Here is a 20,810-nt window from a genome sequence, read left to right as displayed (position 1 = left end):
ACAATGATTTTATTCAGATTAATAAATTAAGGAATCCAGCAAGTTTTATTATGAAGATTCACATATGTGTAAAGCAAGAGTGGAAGAGTGAAATATTAAGCACAACGATTAGCTGACAAGCTGCACAGAGGGGAGTATAATGATTGAAAAACTCTTTCTTGCTGTGTTATAGACATGAAAGTGTTCAGATGTCTCACATATGCCATGTAACTTTTCACAGTAACACATGAATGGCAGTGATTATTAAGCTCCTACAGAACTTCTCCTGTATTCTGCAGAAATTATGAACAAGAGATGGGCTTGTGATATTTAAAAAAAAGTTAACCATACAAGAGGTCAACATGCGTTAGATAAATGGAAAAGCCTTTCACCACAATATTACTACAGACTTTTGCGATGGATCTGAGTCAGAGAAAGTATTCTGGATAATGAATATTAAATTTTATTATTTATATATTTATTCATTTAAAAGACTATCCTAAGTACTCAGGCTGCCTGATGGGCAGAGTAGGCTATACTAAAAAACAATGGTACATAAAATACAGTTTTAAAATCAATTAAACCTACCACGAAATTATATCAAGATGGTTATTTTTCAAAAAAGGCTTTCACGGCCGCAGATCTTATAATCACAGGAATAGAACCAGCTTCTGGGTGGTTAGGCCGTGTGCATAATGCAGAGTTTCGTCCAGACGTGCCATTTGGACTCATCAGCTGGAATGGCACCCCCCTCCAGGACTCTGCTTAGCAGTGGCAGACCAAACTGTGTGGCCCCGCCGTGTTAGCAAATCAAGTTTGCTAACCTGCTAAAGGAGAAAAGATTTCTCCGTTCAAAAAATGCTCCCCCATTGGAGATACAACATCAAACTTGATTTGCTAACACGGCGGGGCCACACAGTTTGGTCTGCCACTGCTAAGCAGAGTCCTGGAGGGGCGTGCCATTCCAGCTGATGAGTCCAAATGGCACGTCTGGACGAAACTCTGCATTATGCACATGGCCTAACCACCCAGAAGCTGGTTCTATTCCTGTGATTATAATGGTTATTTTTATTTATTTATTTATTTATTTATTATTCCTCAAATGTTTGGGGTTGCCAAACTGACAAAGAATATCATACAATACAAACTCAGTAATCTAAGTACAATTTAGAATAAAATATATATAATAATTCTAATGAAAATGTGAAGAAAGTAACTGTTAGTGATAAATGTATATAGAAGAAGCACATAAATTATAAAATAAAATTACTTTCAATGATTTAATCAAGGGGGTGGGGCATAGAGGTGATGTTTCAAGGCTGATATATGGGGGCCTTTCAATGTGCGTATGCCCCAGCACACAAGGGTATCATTTGGCACACCGAAGCATCGTAAGTTGGTGAACAAAATTTTAGGAATGGTGGCCTAGCACCCAGCATGAGCCCTGTGATCTTGATGTCCTCAAGTTTACTTACTGAGGTAAGAAGAAATGTTTGGTGAACATATCCTCTTCTCTTCTTTCTTGACTTCACTGGGGTGTTGCGCATGTGATTCAACTCATTGTTGGATTTAAGATAAAATCTTTATGCTGCTGGGCTTGAAAGAGAATATCTCGATTCTTCTTATTCCACTGTCAACTGTGAGGCTATGGATCTCTTTGTCTACTAGATACCCTTTTCCACATAGCATACTGGCCACGAACAACTGGATGTGATAGTGTCTAGCATTTTGTGGACATTTGCCGAATGGGCAGAATCCTAAGACATGTGCCAAAGTTTCAATCTACCACATCGTCTGCAGTGGTTACTGTCTTTGGATCTGCCTGGTATGTTGCAAACAGGGGCTACATTTGCTGTCATTTTAAATACTGATGAACACTTGACCCAATTCAGACACAGGGTTTCTGAGGATGGTTATAAAACCCTTCGGGGTGCTTATTGCACCGGTTCCTTCACACCCTACCATGAGGCCAATTACTGAGATATTCGACAGCTGATATTTTTTGGTAGCACATAAATGTATTGTTGTAGATGCAACATATATAATTGTACACTTGGCTGGTTGTTCAGTGTGGGTCATGATTCTTAATGTAGGGTCAATGATTCATCCCATGCTGTTGTCTTGGAAGAACTACCATTTTTTCGGAGATACCATCAACCTCTTCACACATGGAATAGTTGTTCTTCCACAGGGCTTTTGGAATTGGCAATCGCACTCAATGTGTAGCGTTCCACAGTGTTTCGCCGTGTGGACAAGCTCCCAAGATGTGACCAAGGGTTTCTTTCTCAACGGGACAGTGTCTGCAGTGGGTACCATGTTGAGATCTACCTGAAACTGATCTGACATTCAATGATATCTTGATTGCTTTTTTCCACCCACCAGTTATTAAGGCCTCTGGTTTATTTACCTACAAGCTGGCAGCGGGAAATTCTCTGTATAGGATAACTTCTTTGTCTTTTTGAGGTAGTGAACATATATTCTCAAACATGTTCAAGGAGCTGTTTCTTTAATTTACGGACATTCATATCGCCATTTCCTGTGAATATATCCCTGTTCTTATGGATACTGAGTTTCTGCAAACCTTCTTGGATCTTGTGGTCATAATTTCTTGTATTATTAACATACATATTGGGACCAAGAGAGGAATTTCCGTATTCTTCCTCAGTTATTTGTTCTTGGCTTATCAACCCATGTGATACCAAGAGCAAACCTCCAACTTATATCACTATATAAAAGAATGAGACAAACAAGACTACTTCCAAATAATTTAAGAAAATCCTAAAAATCTTGTGTGGACATAAGGCAAGGACTGCTAAAATCAAGTGAGATAGGGGTATAGGGACATTTCATATTAACAGGAAGAGGATATACAATAATCACATTTCATTATCTGGATATGAGTTTTAAAAGAAATCAAAACATACAGAGCATAGAGCCAGTGGGAGTAAAAGATTCAAAATGATGCTCAATCTTAATACAGACATTATCTATGTTGGGTGTAAATTTAGGCTAAGTAACATACTGTGTAAGTGGCAACACCGGATAATTAATCATCTGAGGTGAGAGGTCACCTCAAAAACCTCAAACTGCAGCAGCCTTGGCACTTACAATACGACTGCCAAAATCAAGTGAGATAAATGGTCCATCAACATTATTGTAGTTCCCAATATTCTTACAAGATTCAATTTGGATAGTAATTCTATTAAATTTTGAATTAAAAATGAAATTTTCCTTTCCAAGACAGCATTCTCTTTCAATTGCAACCCACAAAAAGCAATAATATGATATACACTGTATTTAAGGAATATTCAGAATAATTCAATTTAAAAAAATCTTACTAATGTCTTCTACCAGTAAGATACGTTCACACATAATCCTACCAATTCAAACAACAAAAGGACTTATAAGAGAAAAAAATAAGAATGCACGATTTTTCCAGGGTAATATCATTATAATCACACATACATATACCATCAGCCTAGTCAATACTAAAAAAATATAAGTTAAATGTTTATTATAATACCAATATAGTTGATCCGTTATTGGACATTATAACTGTCCTTGAGCCAACACCAACTAGATACATGTGTATCCTCTCACCATTAAACTGTCAGTAAGGCAACATACAAGCCAGTTTAACAACCTCCAAACTGGGTCATTACCCTTATCTCATTCCTCCAATGGCACTCCACTTCCATTACGCTAGTCTCACATTCAGATGTGTTTTGAATATGCAACTTAAAATTTACATGTGTACAGCGGACTGATATTTTAATGCTAAGAGGATACGCACACATCTAGTTGGTGTTGGCTCAAGGACAGTTGATAGCAAAGGAGGAAGCTGCATTTGGTAGAAGACGCAAACTCTGAATGGAAGGTTTTTAAAAGCTTGGGTGAAACAGACACTTATTTTCAGGACAATGAGTAGACGTTACTTTGACAAGGCTGTATTGTAAGTAGAAGAAAGTGCATTCTTTGATTATTAACACAGATTGTAGTTTAACTACGAGATGTTAGAATGAATTGCTTTACAGGTTATAAATAGATTTGTAACCATATGACATGGTATACCGTAACGTTATAGATAATAGGTCTAAGATTTTTGGGCAATTTGTATAACCGATGAAGAAGAGAGAATTGATGCTCTCAAAACATATATGAGATGTAATGTGGTAATAAACATTTAACATATAATTTTAAGTATTGACTAAGCTGATGGTATGTGTGATTTCAATGATAATATGATTGTAGTCAATGTGGACCAATTATAATATTTAACCAATATGGTTAAGGTAAAATCATCCAGGGTAACTCAATGGTTGGCAATTTTTTCCCCTTTGTATAAGGTTCTAGTTCTCTAAGAAAATACATATTCAGTCAAAAGCATTCAGACTTGTATACTGTTAGGTGACTGATATAGAAGAAGAACTCTTAATTTTTTTAAACCAAGTTCAAAAATTAACTTCAAGTGAAGGCAATAAACTGCACCATTATAATGTTTACACTAGTGCTTTCATGGCCCAGAATAATGCCATTTGAAACAGAGAAACTGCATGGTAAGTAACTGTACAATTCATGAAGGTATATTAGAACAGTCATGGTCGCTTGTGGTCTTTGCAAAATGTAGAGATTCTCAGCAGTTAAGTCTCTCTCTCTCTCTCTCTCTCTCTCTCAGCATAAACTCAACATGAAATCATGTTTGAACACTTAATAGTTATATATTATCAGTAAATGAAAGAAAAAAAGAGAAAGCAGAATATATGCCTCAAATCTGAAGAAAACAACTTTACAGCTCAACTGTGATCACAAAAGCAGGTGATCAAAATTAATAATGCAGATTGTTATTAATATTACCAAGGTGAAAAACATAAGTTTTATTCTATAATTTATCAACTCCGAAACTGGATTTACATTTATTGGGCTGTTAAACAAAGTGCATAGTAAACCCAATTAATAAACAGAATATGATATATATATATTTATATATTAATTTGAAAAAAAAAAAAAAACTTTATAAAACGTTTCCCTCAAATTCAGATAAATAATGAGTTGTCCTGTTTAAATAAAATCAGGTAGCTCAGTTTTTCTGTTTGTTCAGGAGGTTTCAAGCTTGGCTTCATGAGAATCAACTGCTAAATGAGAATTATGTACATAACACTTAATAGTTAATCTCTGAGTATTACTTCTCATATCTTGGTGGCTAGAAAACAATGTCATACTGAGTTTCCACATTGTATGCAATAGGTATACCGAGGATCATACTAAGTTTTAAGTAACACTTCAATTTTAATACGAGAGAGAGAGAGAGAATATGCAAGCATACTTTAAAATATTCAGCACATAAAAAAAAGGAGGAAACTACCACATTCCAGAATGATTGTGGAAGATCTTCACCCTAACATTCTCTAAAATAAAGCCAACCTAGGCAATCTTAGAATAGTTCATAATACAGTAAGTGCACCATTTTATTTTACATCTTTAAACATATAACAATGTGGTCCCTTTCAGTAAACATGTGTTGAAGTTTCAAATTAATTTGGACCAGTAATCATATTAAACATTAATAAAAAGGAAATTGTTTGATCTTTAAAAAAAGTAAATGCCTTGATTGCCTAGTAAATGATAAAATAATATTCTGAAGAAAGAAAAAAAAAAAAAAGCAAGGGAACATGACACAAACAGTCCACAGGAACTTTTTTTTTTTTGCTAGTTGTTTTACGTTGCACCGACACAGATAGGTCTTACGGCGACGATGGGACAGGAAAGGGCTAGGCCGTGGCCTTAATTAAGGTACAGCCCCAGCATTTGCCTGGTGTGAAAATGGGAAACCACGGAAAACCATTTTCAGGGCTGCCGACAGTGGGGTTCCAACCTACTATCTCCCGAATACTGGATACTGGCCGCACTTAAGCGACTGCAGCTATCGAGCTCGGTCCCACAGGAACTACTAGAGATAGTACGAACATTACAGTACTGGTATTTTGGAAGTTTCATATCAAAAGATGGAAGAATGGAGACAACCAGAAGGGTGCAGTTAGCTGGAGGGCTTTATAAGAGAGTGAGAGGACTATTTTTGGAGTGATGAAGTGCCAATACGATGTAAGGAAATAATGTACAAGAACTAATCTCTATCAATCTTGATGTATGGAGCTAAAACTTGTAAAATGACCAAAGCAGAGGGTGCAAAAGAAATACTTGAAATATTTACATTTTAAAAGAACATCTCAATATCCACATATGGTTTTGTATAACGGGCTTCTTTTAAATGTAGAAATTGGAGACTTTAGAAGATCAAAGGCAGAAAGATGTGGTTAAGTTGATTTATAAAATAAAAAATTTGCAAACTGATAATCCTGAATTCCTTTCCCTTCTGAATTTCCATGTGTCATGCCCAAATTCAAGGTTTAATTTAAAATGTTTACATGAAAAAGTTATAACATCACCCCATCAAAATTCCTTTCTTTAGAGACTATGCAGTATCTATAACAGAACATCTTGGAAGAATAATGCTCTAGATTTCAGTACAAACAAGACAATATTTTTAAAAGTGTTCATGGCTAGGACTGACAGATAATTGAGGTGATGGGTGCAATAACCACTGAAGTCAACTTAAAGTTGTTTTCTCAGTGAATGCACTTTTATAATCTGTAATATGTTCTTCAGCTGTCCTCCAAATATTACTTCGTTATGTCAATGCTAGATGGCTGGAGATAGCTTCATATACAGCTGCGTAGCAAGTCATTCTTCTAGCGAATGGCTTGGCCGTCTTAAGTGCTTTGACGTGATGATATCGCATGAACACGCCAATCAGCGAGTGTCATCTTATGATTGTTGTGTGTGGTTTTGGTATTGTTATTCTGTAAAGATGTATGATCAGGAGATGGATAATGGAAGAAATGAGAAGATAAATGAAGGAACAGGTTTGCAAATGCAGAATAAAGGAAAGAAAAGATTACTTCAATGAAACTCTTGAAAATGCATACAGAACAAAGCCAAGATGAATTGTGGTGATAGCTATCTTGTACAAGACTTGTGCTCAGCTTTAGAACTTTTTTTTTCTTCTTCTTCAACATTTACTAAGTCAAAATGCACTAAATTCTCCATTCAACAGTACAGGGTATATGGTCTTTATGTACCAAACTTCAGTGTCACTCGTGGTCATATGCTATAAGTTTCATTTTTGATCCGTATTAACACCAATTATGTATGATTTGGTTTTAAGAGGTCCAACTATTCAATACAAACACATGTGAATACAACTATATCTTAGTATCAGTTATATAATTTTTATTTTGGTACTAGTTTTGACCTTTTTGGTCATCATCAGCCGTCATAATCATTGGTACATGAACATTCAGCACCTGAAACTGTCTAAAACCATGAATCCCAGATAGGATAAACATATATAACAAACTTTAAAAAACACTCAAAGTAAGTGTGTGTAGTGATCTTGACAGTGACGATCAGATCGACAATAGTAATTGCAACCTATAACGGACTTCATTTAACATCGGTGCGTATAACACCTGTCCTTGATTGAAGCTGTAACTTGTGACAGTCACCAAAACTGAGGTGTATGACCATGAATGAGGCAAACATCTGTAAAACAGATCCCTACAGACCAATAAAACTGTTGAGGTGGTTGTCAATGGTTCAAGTATTTGAAACCAGAAACGATGTCTGGAAAAGAAATGAAAAGAACCCTATTAACTGATTAAAGAACAAGAGCAAAGAAAGAACCAGAGGAGGAAAAAAAAGTAATGTAAAAGTTTTCCCCCCAAGATCACTACACAGACTTGTTTGGAGTGTTTTTTAAAGTGTTTTTATGTACCAATGATTATGACTGCTGATGATGACCAAATAGGTCGAAACTAGTACCAAAACAAAAAATGAGGATATAACTGATACTAAGATATAGTTGTATTCACATGTTTGTACTGAATAGGTGGATCACTTTAAACCAAATCACACGTCACTTGTGGTATCAGCTACCTACAGTGCTGTCTTCCAACCATTTAGTTTTTCATTGTGATGTGATTTATCACTGAAAGAGGAACTGAACTTTGAAGAACTGCCTCACCTTGGCTTTAAGTAAACACAGAAAAATTATGTTCTTTCTTTGCTTAAGTTTTTGAAACCAGAGAATAGAGATGCACTTAAAGACACATTAGAGAAAGACTGTTATGGAGTTATGATCTAACATATAAATTATGCACAGTAAGCTTTCCACCTAATCAATACTAAGATGTATTTACAATATTTATATTACACGGGACTAGTTTCAACCCTCCTCGGGGTCATCATCAGCCATATTAAAAAATCAAAATCAAAATCTCTTTATTTGCAAATGAGGTGTCTACCTCGGTGGCAAATGGTACACTAAAATACATTATTGTCAAGCACTAAATATTAAATTAACAAGAGAAGAAATTTTTTCCTATAATACAATATTATACAATTTACGCTAACAATGTTTTCTATTAAACACACAGCTCATCCTTAATAACTTTATATTGTTTGCAAAATTCTAATTATAATATCTCCTGTACTACTTACAAATATAGTCAACTGATATACAGTATGTGGAATTGCTTCAAATGATACTATAAAACTGGTATAACATTAATATTTACATTGCATTTATTTATTTACTTTTTTTTTTTACCCGTTCTGGATCCTAAGTAGCATAACGACCTGCTGCGTCTTAACCAGAGCCCCTTTTGCCACCACTTTTCAGAGTTCCTGAAGGGCCTTCACAGCTACCGTAGCGGTCCCAGGGCCCTCGAAGTCCCCACTGTACTTCACCCCTACAGGCAGTCCCCTACTTTGGCTGTCCAAACTCCTTAGACCAGGGGATGGAATTAATTTATTCACACACATTTTTTTATTTACAATAACCTGCACCGGTCGAATGCCCTCTAACACTTCATTTATTTTCTCTGTTGCTGTTTATTCTCTTCTTGAATATCTGTACAGATTTTGGAAAAGGATCAAACACTACCCCTGGTAAACTGTTCCACTCCTTCACAACCTTCCCAATGAATGAAAATTTACCCCAATCGCTTCTGCTAAAATTCCTTCTAATTCCAGACTTCTTAGTATGTATAATTTACTTGTATTAATTATTACTCACCTGCATCACACGTAATATCTCATTTTCATTTGCAACATTTCAACCAAACTTCATATTGTAAGTTATAGAGCCCGGAAGTTAGGCAAAATGCCTTTTTTTATCTGACTGGATATATTGAAGAATCAGATAGAGATAAATATGTTTTCGTGCATTTAGGAAGGGTAGAGACAAATTTTTTGCCTTTTTTGCCTATTTTGGCTACCGTTGCCTATTTTAAGATTTAAAGCCTTTTTTTTGCCTTTTTGATCGTTATGCAGTTTTTTTCCTGCGATTTACACATTTTAAAAAGCACATTATAAATTTCCATACATCGAAGACAAAAAAAGGTTGCAAAAATGAAATTACATATTGCAGTCACAAATATCTATTTTGAATATTGTTCCCTGTAAATCGTTTATTTGTTATCAGGCATTCGAAAGCTTATTTTCTCAACCCATTCATTTAACCTCTGTAAATAGCAGAACCTTCATTAGTGAAAGGAATGCACAAGTATAATAATGAATACCAGAAAAAAGAGAGGATCAGGGAAGTACGTCTCTTCTCCTTCCTCACACCCCTTTTGCTGTGACAATCCGTAATTATCTGGTATTCCCGATTTCAAAATGATAAGATAATGCAGAGGAAGGGAGGAAATCACTTCTGTCTAACAGTTCAAACATAAAAGAAGCTGTTAGTCTACTCTTGAACTTGTTAAAGGCAACTCGGGTGTTCGCGCTGACTTATTTATCATGCCAAAATTTTCATCGTTGCGTGGTAAATTACATGGCTATGTTCACAAATTTGGTTCAGATACACTTTCTACTGATGGAGCTATACTCTTTTTCAAAATCTGTGAAAAATCTATTAATCACGAAAAAAAAAAGGACTTTATAACTCAACATTTTGCAACAATGAAACATAAGTCTAGGTTAAATATTGTTGGCCCTAAGATCAATTTAATATCAACAGCAGTTACAACATCCAGCAGGTAATCTCAGTTTTCCCTGGATGTATGTAAAGCTCTCTTGGACTCCGGAATTCCGTTCTAGAAACTGGAAAATCAATCCCTCAGGACGTTTCTGCAGAAGTACACTAAAGAAGAAGTTCCGTCAAAATCCACATTAAGAAAAACGTATCTGAATATCTCCTTTGAAGATACCCTGCAGAGGATTCGAAGCAGAGTTGCAGAAAAGAAGATCTGGATCTGGGACGTTACATGGCCAACGTCATCATTGGAACTATGGAAGCTAAGCAGACTGACCTATCATCAGTATTTCTTTTGACGACAGAAGAAATGGAGAGAGCAAATGGTTCCACAGTGGCACAGTTGTTCACAAATTCATTAATGTTACTCTGGCTGGATGGAATACGGCATGATGATGTCCTACTTTTTGTCACCGATGCAGCACCTTACATGAAAAAAGTAGCTATAGCCTTGAAAGTTCTCTTTCCTAAAATGCTCCACCTCATATGTCTAGCCCGTGTACAGCACATAATTGCTGAAGAAATAAGAAGTTTGTATCCTCACGTGGATAAGTTAGTTTCGAATACCAAGAAAATCTTCCTAAAATCACCCTCCTGAATACGGGTTTTCAAGGACGTGGCATCAGATCTCACTTTACCTCCACAGTCAGTTCCCACCAGATGGGGAACCTGGATCTCAGCAGTCATATGTTACAGCAACAATTTGGACAAGATACACGAGGTACTTCATGCCGTATCAGTAAACGAAGTTGCTTCAGTTCGCGAGGTAAAAAAAGTTGTTGGACCATGAAGAGCTCAGCAGTGATCTGGCATTTATAACAGCATATCATAGTGTGATACTGAAAGCAATCTTGAAGTTGGAGAAAAGAGATGATTCACTGGTATCATCTAAGGCTATCTTCGAAGATGCAGTATATCAACTGCTGCAAGCACCAGGAGAAAAAGGAAGCAGTGTTAGTGAAAAGTGTAAACGTGTTCTGACAAGTGAGTGCTAATGTGGCCATTGAAATAATGAAGAACATTCGTCATGTACTGAAAGGTGAAAATTATGTTTTAACTGGCATGTGTCCTTCCGAAATAGCTTGTTTCAAATTTGCACCAATCACTTCAGTGGAAGTAGAACATTCCTTTTCCATGATGAAAAGCATTCTTTCTGACAAGCGTCTGTCTATGACAGTTGATACTTTGAAAAAGCACCTTGTTGTTGCTTGTAACCAAGGAAAGTAAGAGTAAGTACGCTAATTATGTGATAAATTGATAATAAAGAAATGAATGAGAATTTAAAATACATATTTTCATTAATAATGAGTGAGATTCCTCTTTGCTATCACTCCTAATAAATGCCTATTTTAATTACAGTACTGCCTATTTTCAGTATTTCAAGTGCCTTTTTGCCTGTCTATTTTAACCAAGAATAAATGCCTAACTTCCGGGCTCTAGTAATTTATATCCTCATAAGATTCTTACTTTTACAAAACATGTTTTAGGATTTCGCCTAATATTGTGTGTTGTAATATGGCTGATGATGATCGCGAGGAGGGTTGAAACTAGTCCCGTGTAATGTAAATATTGTAAATACATCTTAGTATTAAATAGGTGGAACACTTACTGTGCATAATTTATGTTATTCTCAGTTCAATACGGACCAACAACATGAAATTCATAACCCTTGAGGAAAGTGAACTCTAAAATGAAATCAGTGAGACTGAAGGAACCATTACTACTCAAGTATGGATATTCATAAACTCAGTTTTTTATATTATTATTATTTTATGAATCCAGTTTTACATATTCTATCATATCAAGGCAATATCAATCTATATCTAATCATTTTTCTTTTATTGAAAGAGTGTAGTCAAAACTAGTTTCCATACATTAATGCATTTTTTCTAAATGTAATCTGCAAAACGTTTTGTATCTAAATGTACTAATTACGAAGGATTGACAGCGAGTCGAAGCCTCGGAAACAGTTAGGGCGTACCCCAACAACGACGTGCAGCTTCTGGTGTTCTTGTCTTGTGGGAACTGTGAAAAGTAGGCAACCATTGACGAAGATTGCAACCATAAACATCTTGACCCTTAAAGGCAAGACAGAATAACTAATAGAATACATTTAAAAAAAAAAGAGGACATTACGTTGTTGGGATTGAGTGAAACCAAGTGGAAAGGAAAGGGACAGAAGAGACTGAGGAAGAAGGTTCAGTTGTGATCGACTAGAGGTGCAAACTGCAAGAGTGGAGTACGCTTTATTGTGAGGGAAGACCTGGTAGAGTAGAGAGAGATCTTCCAGATAAATGCCAGAATCATGAAAATCAGACTAAACTTAGAGAGTAGAGTGCAAGATTTTATCCAAGTACATGCAAGTATATAAAATAGGTGAAGAGAGTCTGGAGGAGTTCTTGAAGGAACTGGAGAGGTGCATTGAAGATAAAGTGGTGATAATGGGGAAGACATGAATGCCCACATAGGAACAGACAGCCAAGGTAAAGAAGAAATAATTGGTCCTTTCAGTTAGAGAAATATAAATGCAGAATGAGAGCTACTACTAGATTTTTGTTAGAGGAATGGACTAATAGTAGGCAATACATGGTTCAGAAAGGAGAACAGCCAACAAATAACTAGATATGGATGGGGCAAAAGGGGGAACGAGAACAATGATTGGTCTGAATCTAACTGAGAGAGAGAAACACAGACAATTGGAAGATGTGCCAGCTATGCCATGAGAAGATGTTGAAGGAGACCATAAAATTGTAGTAGCTAAATTAAGACTCAGTAAAATAGCAAAATTAAAAGAGACAAGCAAAGTTCCAAGAAGAATTGAAAAAAAAAAAAAATCCTAAAAGAGAGGTTAGCAGCATTGAAGAGGAATGGGCCAAGTTCGAATAAGGAATGGTGAAATGAGCAGGAGATACACATGATAGAGTATCAGGAAAAAAGAAGGAAAGGGAGCTACGCTGGTGGAGTAACAAAGTAAGGGAGGCAGTGAAAGCAAAAATGCATGGCAGAGCTGGATACAAGTCAGAAATGTGGAGGGTAGGCAACAGTATCATGAAGCAAATAAAGCATGTCAGAAAAATGTACAAGAAGAGAAACAGAAGGGCTGGGAAAAACTTCACAGAAACCTTGCGAGAGGATGTTAAAGGAAGTACGAAAGAGTTGTATGGATTGGTTAAAAGCAAACAGGAAAGAAGATGCAAAATTCGTAAGGATAGATACAGGACAAATTAAGACCCAAAGAGAGGATATTCTCCAGTGATGGGAGGAGTATTTTGCTAAATTACATAACATCAAATTCCAAGAACTGGAGGAAGAAGAGGAACATGAAGAAGAAATGGTGGAAGAAAACCAAAATGAGGATATAACAATGCTGGAAATAGACATAAATGAAAAGAAGATGAAAAGTGTGAATGAGGTGGCTACAGAGATTATAAAAGCAGCAGGATGAGTAGGCTATGTAGATTATTTCAAGTGATATGGAAGGGAAAAAAAATCCAGAAGATTACAGGAAGAGTCTGACAATCCCAGTAATCAAGAAGGTTGATGATAAAGAATGTAACTATAGGGAAATCACCCTCATTTGACATGTAGCAAAAATCTTTGAAAGGATATTAGAGGGAAGAATGAGGATGAAAGCACAAAAGGAAATGGAGGAAGAACAATATGGATTTAGAAGAGATAGATCAACTTTTGATCTAATTTTTGTGTTAATGGAACATAATGGAGAAAAGATGAGAGTTCAGGAAGGATTTAGTGATGACACATAGATATTGAGATGCCACATAACAGTGTACCACAGCAACTGGTCTGAGATGCATTTATAAAAGAGAAGATAGGGGCGAAGGTAGTCAGAGCAGAAGTACAAGTGATCAAAGCCATGTATGAAAAGGTGTCAGTATAGACATGATAAAGGCTTTTTGGGCTTATGATGTGTCAAGAAAATAAGGTGAAATTCTTTACGTTTCACAGAGAATGTTGCTTCAAGGCAAAGATGCAGAAGATGTTTATGATTACAGGCCGTGATAGCTTCAATGTTAACAGTGTATAAGTAGTGTGAAGGATAAGACAGGACAAACAAACTTGTTGAATGTAGAAACAGAAACAGGACTTCGATAAGGAGTGTATTATCCCCTCCACTATTCATCACAGTCATGGATGAAATCCACAAGAGTATACAACAAAAAAGGGAATGCTATTTGCAGATGACATCGTAACACGGGGAAATGATGAAATGCAAATGCAAGAACAAGTTACTGTATGGAATCAGAGATAGAGGAATATGGAATGAAAGTAAGTGTGCAGAAGAGCAAGAAAGTAGTGATGACAAGAGGTAATATCAAAGGAAGTGGGAATACTGAAGTAAAGGGAAGACAATTAGATATTTGAAAAGCTTCAAATATTTGGGGAATATACTTGCAGAAGATGGGAGAATAAATGAAGAAACTGGAAGGAGAATTTAACAAGCCAATAGGTTTCACCAATGTGCGACAGGTGAAGTGTGGAATCGTGACGTCCCAGAGGAATGCAAAAACTTCTGTACTCAATATATTACACATCAATTTTGACATACACAGTGGGCACATGGAAACAACAAAATGCGATGAAGGCAGAAAGCAGCCAAGATTAAATTCCTTAGAGGAATAATTGGGAAGACATGAGGAGAGAGAGTCAGAAATATAGAAATATGAGAGAGAACTGGATTCCCTAAACTAAAAGACAAAACAGAGACGAAATGGTATGGACACATGATGAGAATGGAAGAGGAGCGTTTCAAAGTGGGTATTTATGGAGAAAATAATAGGAGGAAGACAACAGCAAAGGCCCAGAAATGAGTTGATGGATATGGTAAAGGAGAGTATAGAAAAGAGTAAAAGTATAGGAAATATTGGAAGGAAGGAAGGAAGGAAGGAAGGAAGGAAGGAAGGAAGGAAGGAAGGAAGGAAGGAAGGAAGGAAGGAAGGGAGCGGTTGATAGATACAAATCTGTGGAGGTCCTTGATTCACAACCTCACCCAGAAAAGTGGAAATGGCAAATGAAAGAGGAGAAGAAGGACTATTAAAAAAATTGCTCTATTTAGGCAAACTTATATTTCTTGTTAAGGTAATGAATTCGAGTGAAACTTTCAAAAGTTCATTATTAAAAAATAGGCTAAAAATGGAAGTTTTGCCTGAATTTTACATATACTGAACATGTAATATAATGTTGTTATAAAACTATATTTATTCAGTGCAGGATAGGTTTTCCTGTTGTATTAAATTATTTTGAGCAAATCTGCTGCCCATAAATGACAATTAAGATGCCGATTGTCAATCTATGCCATAACAACGTAAGTTTGTCGGCTGTAACTCAATCCAAGTATATATAACTTCTTCCTGCATAAGGTGAGCAGATCGACTCACTTTATGGATGTGTTTGCAACGACTAAACAGACCACTCTTGGCATAAAATATATGCCCACACAAACCACACTAAAGGGATGCAGGAGGGTGGGGTTGTAACTGACAGACCTTTCTTACTTGTTGCTTGGCCTCTTGATGTCTGCGGTGTGCTCTTTCGGACAAGTTGACAGCGGTGGATGTAGTGTTCCGCGACTGTGAACGGCCCACAGCAAATTCTTCTCACGTCTGTATATTTATACTAGTTGTCTTCATGATGTGTTTCAGCTGGTCCTTAAAATGCTTAAGATGGGCTCCATAAGGTCTACTGCCAGAGCAAAGTTCACCATCAAGAATTTGGCAGGAAGCCTGGTATCACTCATGTGGTGAACATGGCCTAACCATCTCAGTTGATGAGGGATGATTACTGTCTCAATGCTATTTAGCTGCGCTTTGTCGAGAACTGCCGTGTTAGTCGCATAGTCCTCCCACTTCATATTCAAGATGTATCTCATTTTTTGTTGGTGAACGTGCCCAAGTTTTTTGATATCACGGCAGTCGAGTGTCCAAGTTTCACAGCCATACAGCAGCGTGGAAATAACAATAGCTTTGTACACCATGAGTTTGGAATGCAGTTTTAGGTCATTATTCATAAAGACTCTGAGCATTAACCATCCAAATGCTGCATGAGCAGCCCTGATTCTTTTATCAACATCTTGTTAGCAGGTACACCGTTCAGGCAAGATGCTACCAAGATCTGAAAAGTGATCAACCTACTCCAGTGTTGTGTATAAGATGGAAATACTGAACTCAGGAAGGGTCAATCCTGGGGCAGGTTGTGCAAATACATTTTTTTTTTTTTTGCATTAATGGCAAGACCAAAGCGATCACATGCAGTTATAAAGCAGTTGACTGCCTGTTTTAGTTCTGCAGGTGTTAGAGCAGGAGATGCGGTGTCATCGGCATACTGCAGTTCTGTCACCCTGGTAACCAGAGTACATCTTTGTGAGCAAAGTCTTGCCAGATTGAACAGGCCTCCATCAAAAAAAACTTAAATCTATGCCTAAGTTGTTTGCAGATGATTCATGCAGCATGGCAGCCATGTACAGTGCAAAGAGTGTAGGAGCAAGCACACAGCCTTGTTTCAATGCACGAGTGATTGGGAACGAATCTGATACTGAGTTACCATGAAGAACCTGTCCAGACATGCCATCATGAAGAGCTTGAACCAATTCCACATAATGTTCAGGACATTCAAAATGTCTCAATAATTTCCACATAGCAGATCTTAAATGAAAAACTAAGACATTTACAGTGTTTCAAAACTCTAGACGAGATTTTCTCACAACAGTGTTTTCAGACTTATGTTGTTATTGCACCAATCACCTCAATTATGATAAAACACTGTATATACAGTATGTTTAAACTATACTGGAATAAAAACTTGTAATGAACCCAAAAAACAGGATAGATTGGATTAGATTAATTATTTGTAATTTTATTTTATATAACAAAGGAATGCTACTGCAACTGGGATGAAAATTCTGTAGCATGCAATAAATTTAACTGAATCAAAAACAGAATCCAGGCAAGTGACATGAAATTCCTAAGTTGTATGGTGTCCAAGTCAAAACAAGACAATTAAGAAATACAGCAACATGAGAAAAAGTATTTATATGCAGATTGGGAGAGTGTGTTTAATCATCGAGGCTGGGGTGGGATGGGCACGTGAAAAGAATAGGAGGAACAAGAATCTCAAAGTCAATGCTTAAACTAGAGGTCAAGGAAAATATATGAAGAAGTAAACCAGGGAGAAAATGGAGAAAAATTGAGCAAGACCTGAGGAAGCAAGAGCAAACTTTCAAGATATCTTTGAAGATAAACACAGGCACAGATGGAGAACAATGATCCACAATCCAATCCAAGAACTATGATGATGATGATGATGATGATGATGATGATGTATCAACAGTATAAAAATGATAAGCACCTGAAAGAGAGACATATCTTATGTCAAGGATAACAAGGCTATTGTAGTGTATATCCTTTAATATCTCTCTGTGTTATTTATTTGTTCGCACTCTTCCACCTTTCCAGTTAGTTTCTTGTCACATACAAGGGCAATTGTCCTTACTTTTGTTTTATTTATTTCAATCACATAAGTGTCATAACAACTGTATAATTTGGAAACATGCCCAAATGAATTCAAAACCTCACTACATGTTAACCAACTGAAAAGACAAAGTTAAAAAATAATTTTAACTAGGCAGCAATGAAAATTATATTTTCTAAATAAACCTACACACACACTAATATTAAATAGTGAACAAAATAATATACAAAATTTTCACCTGAATCTCGAGTGGCCAACGAGTCCTTTGATCCACTTATGTCAGCTAGTAAGAGGAAAAAGAATGACATTCAGGACTACAGATAACCATCTTGCAAACAATATAATCCAAAATTCTACATCAGCAAAACAATCAGGGATGAAGAGAGTAACCCACCTTACTACTGATCAAAATTATTAAAAGCTTTTAAAGAATTAATTGCACACACTAATGCAATATAGGATTTCACAGCAGTTGAACATCATTAGCAACGACCAGAGCTGTGTCGTACAAAAACTTACAAAAGTTTAGTTTTGCAACCTCAAGTGCAACAATAGGGGAAGGTAACATCTGTACCCCTTAGATTTTGAAATCTTCACTAGGAGTCCAACCAGAGGTTAAGAACATATGCAAGATAGTTCTGTTACATCTTACCCAACAAAGAATTAACAATTAATAGTCATATGTTGTCAGCACCCAGCATCATTGTGGATCTTAAAATAAAAAAGAAGCCAATAAAATTAAATAAAATTTATTTTCTTCTAGAATTAACCACACATACTTATTTGTCCACTATATAAAAATTCATATCATATCATGCATGAGAGTGTGTATAATGTGCCATGATTAAACATTACCTTCTTGAATTTGAATTAAAATTAATGAAGTAGAGACAAAGTACTGATGATCATTCTTTCAGCAAAAATCATACCTGTATGCAACATCATAGGTTGTTACAACCATTGCAAGAAACCTGTGGCAAATCTACATCAAAATTTTGCAGCCAATTTTGTCAACAAACGTGTATATGTTCTTAAGTTTGCATGTGATCACCATTGAAGAGAATACACAAGAAAATAGTTTTAAAATATACATCTGGGTGCCAACCCACTAATTTATAAAATTCCTGACAAATAAAACTTTAATTCTCTTAAATACATAAACATTTTAATGGATTTTCTCACCATGCCAAGAATGATAACCAATTTAACATAAATACAGCATAGTTCTTTTTTAGCTATTTGCTTTACGTAGCACCGACACAGATATGTCTTATGGCAACGATGGGATAGGAAAGGCCTAGGAAGTGGAAGGAAACGGCTGTGGCCTTAATTAAGGTACAGCCCCGGCATTTGCCTGGTGTGAAAATGGGAAACCATGGAAAACCATCTTCAAGGCTGCCGACAGTGGGGCTCGAACCCACTATCTCCCAATTACTGGATACTGACCGCACTTAAGCGACTGCAGCTATCGAGCTCGGTACAGCATAGTTCAGTTATGTCATTAAATCAAGACCTTGGAAATGCGGCCAATACCCTATCCAGTTTAAACGCCCTACACCCGCATATTAATTTAACACTGGAATCTAAATACCAAAGGAATCTAAATTATTTAGATTTAAGTATTACTAATCCCAACCGACTATCTTATCGTATCTTTAGAAAACCAACTCAGTTAGTACAATCCAAAATGATTCTCTCCATCCCCAATCCCAGAAAAAAGCAGCATACTATAGTATGGTAAATAGAGCATTCACCATCCCCTATCTAAAAGAGACCTTCAAAATGAACTAAATGTTATACGATCAATAGCTAAATCAAAACGGTTATAATGCACAATTTATCAATAAAATCATCAACACAACTAAAAGATGTCAAAATTCCATTTTAAACAGAGAATCAGTAGACAAAAAACCATATACCTCCTTCATGTTCAATAATATAAACATATACCAATTAACTAATATTTTCAAGAAGCATAACCAACAAATAGCTTTTAAAACAAATAATAACAATTTAACCAATTTATTTAACACACGTACTGTCAATCAAACTAATAAGTTTTTGCAATCAGGTGTCTACAAACTGCAATGCAATAGTTGTGAAAGTACGTACATTGGGCAAACAGGACGTAATTTTTCAATAAGATATATGGAACATGTCAATGCTTCCAGATACAATCGTTTCTCTGCCATGGCACAGCACATGACAGACTCAAAGCAATTTTACATCAATTGACCAAGATCTAAGCATTAGATAAGGACGACACCATGCTCAACATATTGGAGAAATGTTACATGCATTCAGAACAATACTTTAACCCCAACCATAATATTAATGAAATTAATGAAAAATCTAATATTCTATTTGATATTCTCATTCTTATATACACAAAGTGTAAATGGAAAAGAGACACGTTAAGTTCACCAATCAGTTCAAATCTACCTACTCGCCCCCCACCTGCCCCTCCTCACACATCCCTTCTCCAATCACTGCCATCATAAACTATACCCCTGCTCCCTCTCAACAATCAGTCTGGTGTTGGTATCCATACCAAGTGCACGTAACTTGCGAACAACATAGGGATGAGTCTCATGTAGCTATACATATTGATCTTCTTGCCTCCCTTATATTCTCAATTATTTACTTCAAATGTCCGACTCGTTGGCTGAATGGTCAGTGTACTGGCCTTCGGTTCAGAGGGTCCCGGGTTCGATTCTCAGCCGGGTCGGGGATTCTAACCTTCATTGGTTAATTCCAATGACCCGGGGCTGGGTGTGTGTGGTGTCCCCAACATCCCTGCAACTCACACACCACACATAACACTATCCTCCACCACAATAACACGCAGTTACCTACACATGGCAGATGCCGCCCACCCTCATCGGAGGGTCTACCTTACAAGGGCTGCACTCGGCTAGAAATAGCCACACGAAATTATTAATAATAATTACTTCAAATTATTTTCTTTTCAGACATTCACCTCCAAATAAATTAAACAATAGATCACTACACTGATAATAAGGAAAACCTATTCGAAGTATGAATGTTCCCCTTAAAGCTACATAAGTCTTGACCCATATTACTATTGAACAAACATGAATATCAATCAAGTTGCTCGTCTACATAGAAAAGGATACCAACTTCCAGGTCAACTCAAAAACAATGGCTGCTGTAGAAATAACAAAATAGTTCACCATCAACCATAACATTCTTGATGTGTTATTTAGTTTAAAATGTGGATATGTTATTT

The 20,810-nt window shown here is 36.3% G+C and overlaps 1 protein-coding gene across 5 annotated transcripts in view; it reads right to left on the bottom strand.

The window, feature by feature from the left end:
• The window catches only part of RhoGAPp190 (Rho GTPase-activating protein 190), a 1,293,865-nt gene that overhangs the window by 447,588 nt on the left and 825,467 nt on the right, over window positions 1-20,810 (bottom strand). For 3 of the 5 annotated variants that reach the window (XM_068226122.1, XM_068226123.1, XM_068226124.1), the window contains one exon: window positions 17,799-17,843. The exons of the other annotated variants lie outside the window; for them this stretch is intronic. In XM_068226122.1, the coding sequence (XP_068082223.1) occupies window positions 17,799-17,843 (45 nt within the window). The remainder of the gene's footprint in view (window positions 1-17,798; window positions 17,844-20,810) is intronic. 5 annotated transcript variants of the gene reach the window in all.

Source organism: Anabrus simplex, chromosome 2, assembly GCF_040414725.1.
Source record: "Anabrus simplex isolate iqAnaSimp1 chromosome 2, ASM4041472v1, whole genome shotgun sequence".
NCBI classification, from domain to species: domain Eukaryota; kingdom Metazoa; phylum Arthropoda; class Insecta; order Orthoptera; family Tettigoniidae; genus Anabrus; species Anabrus simplex.
Note: the sequence above shows the minus strand (reverse complement) of the source record. Positions and strands in the feature narration are given on the sequence as shown.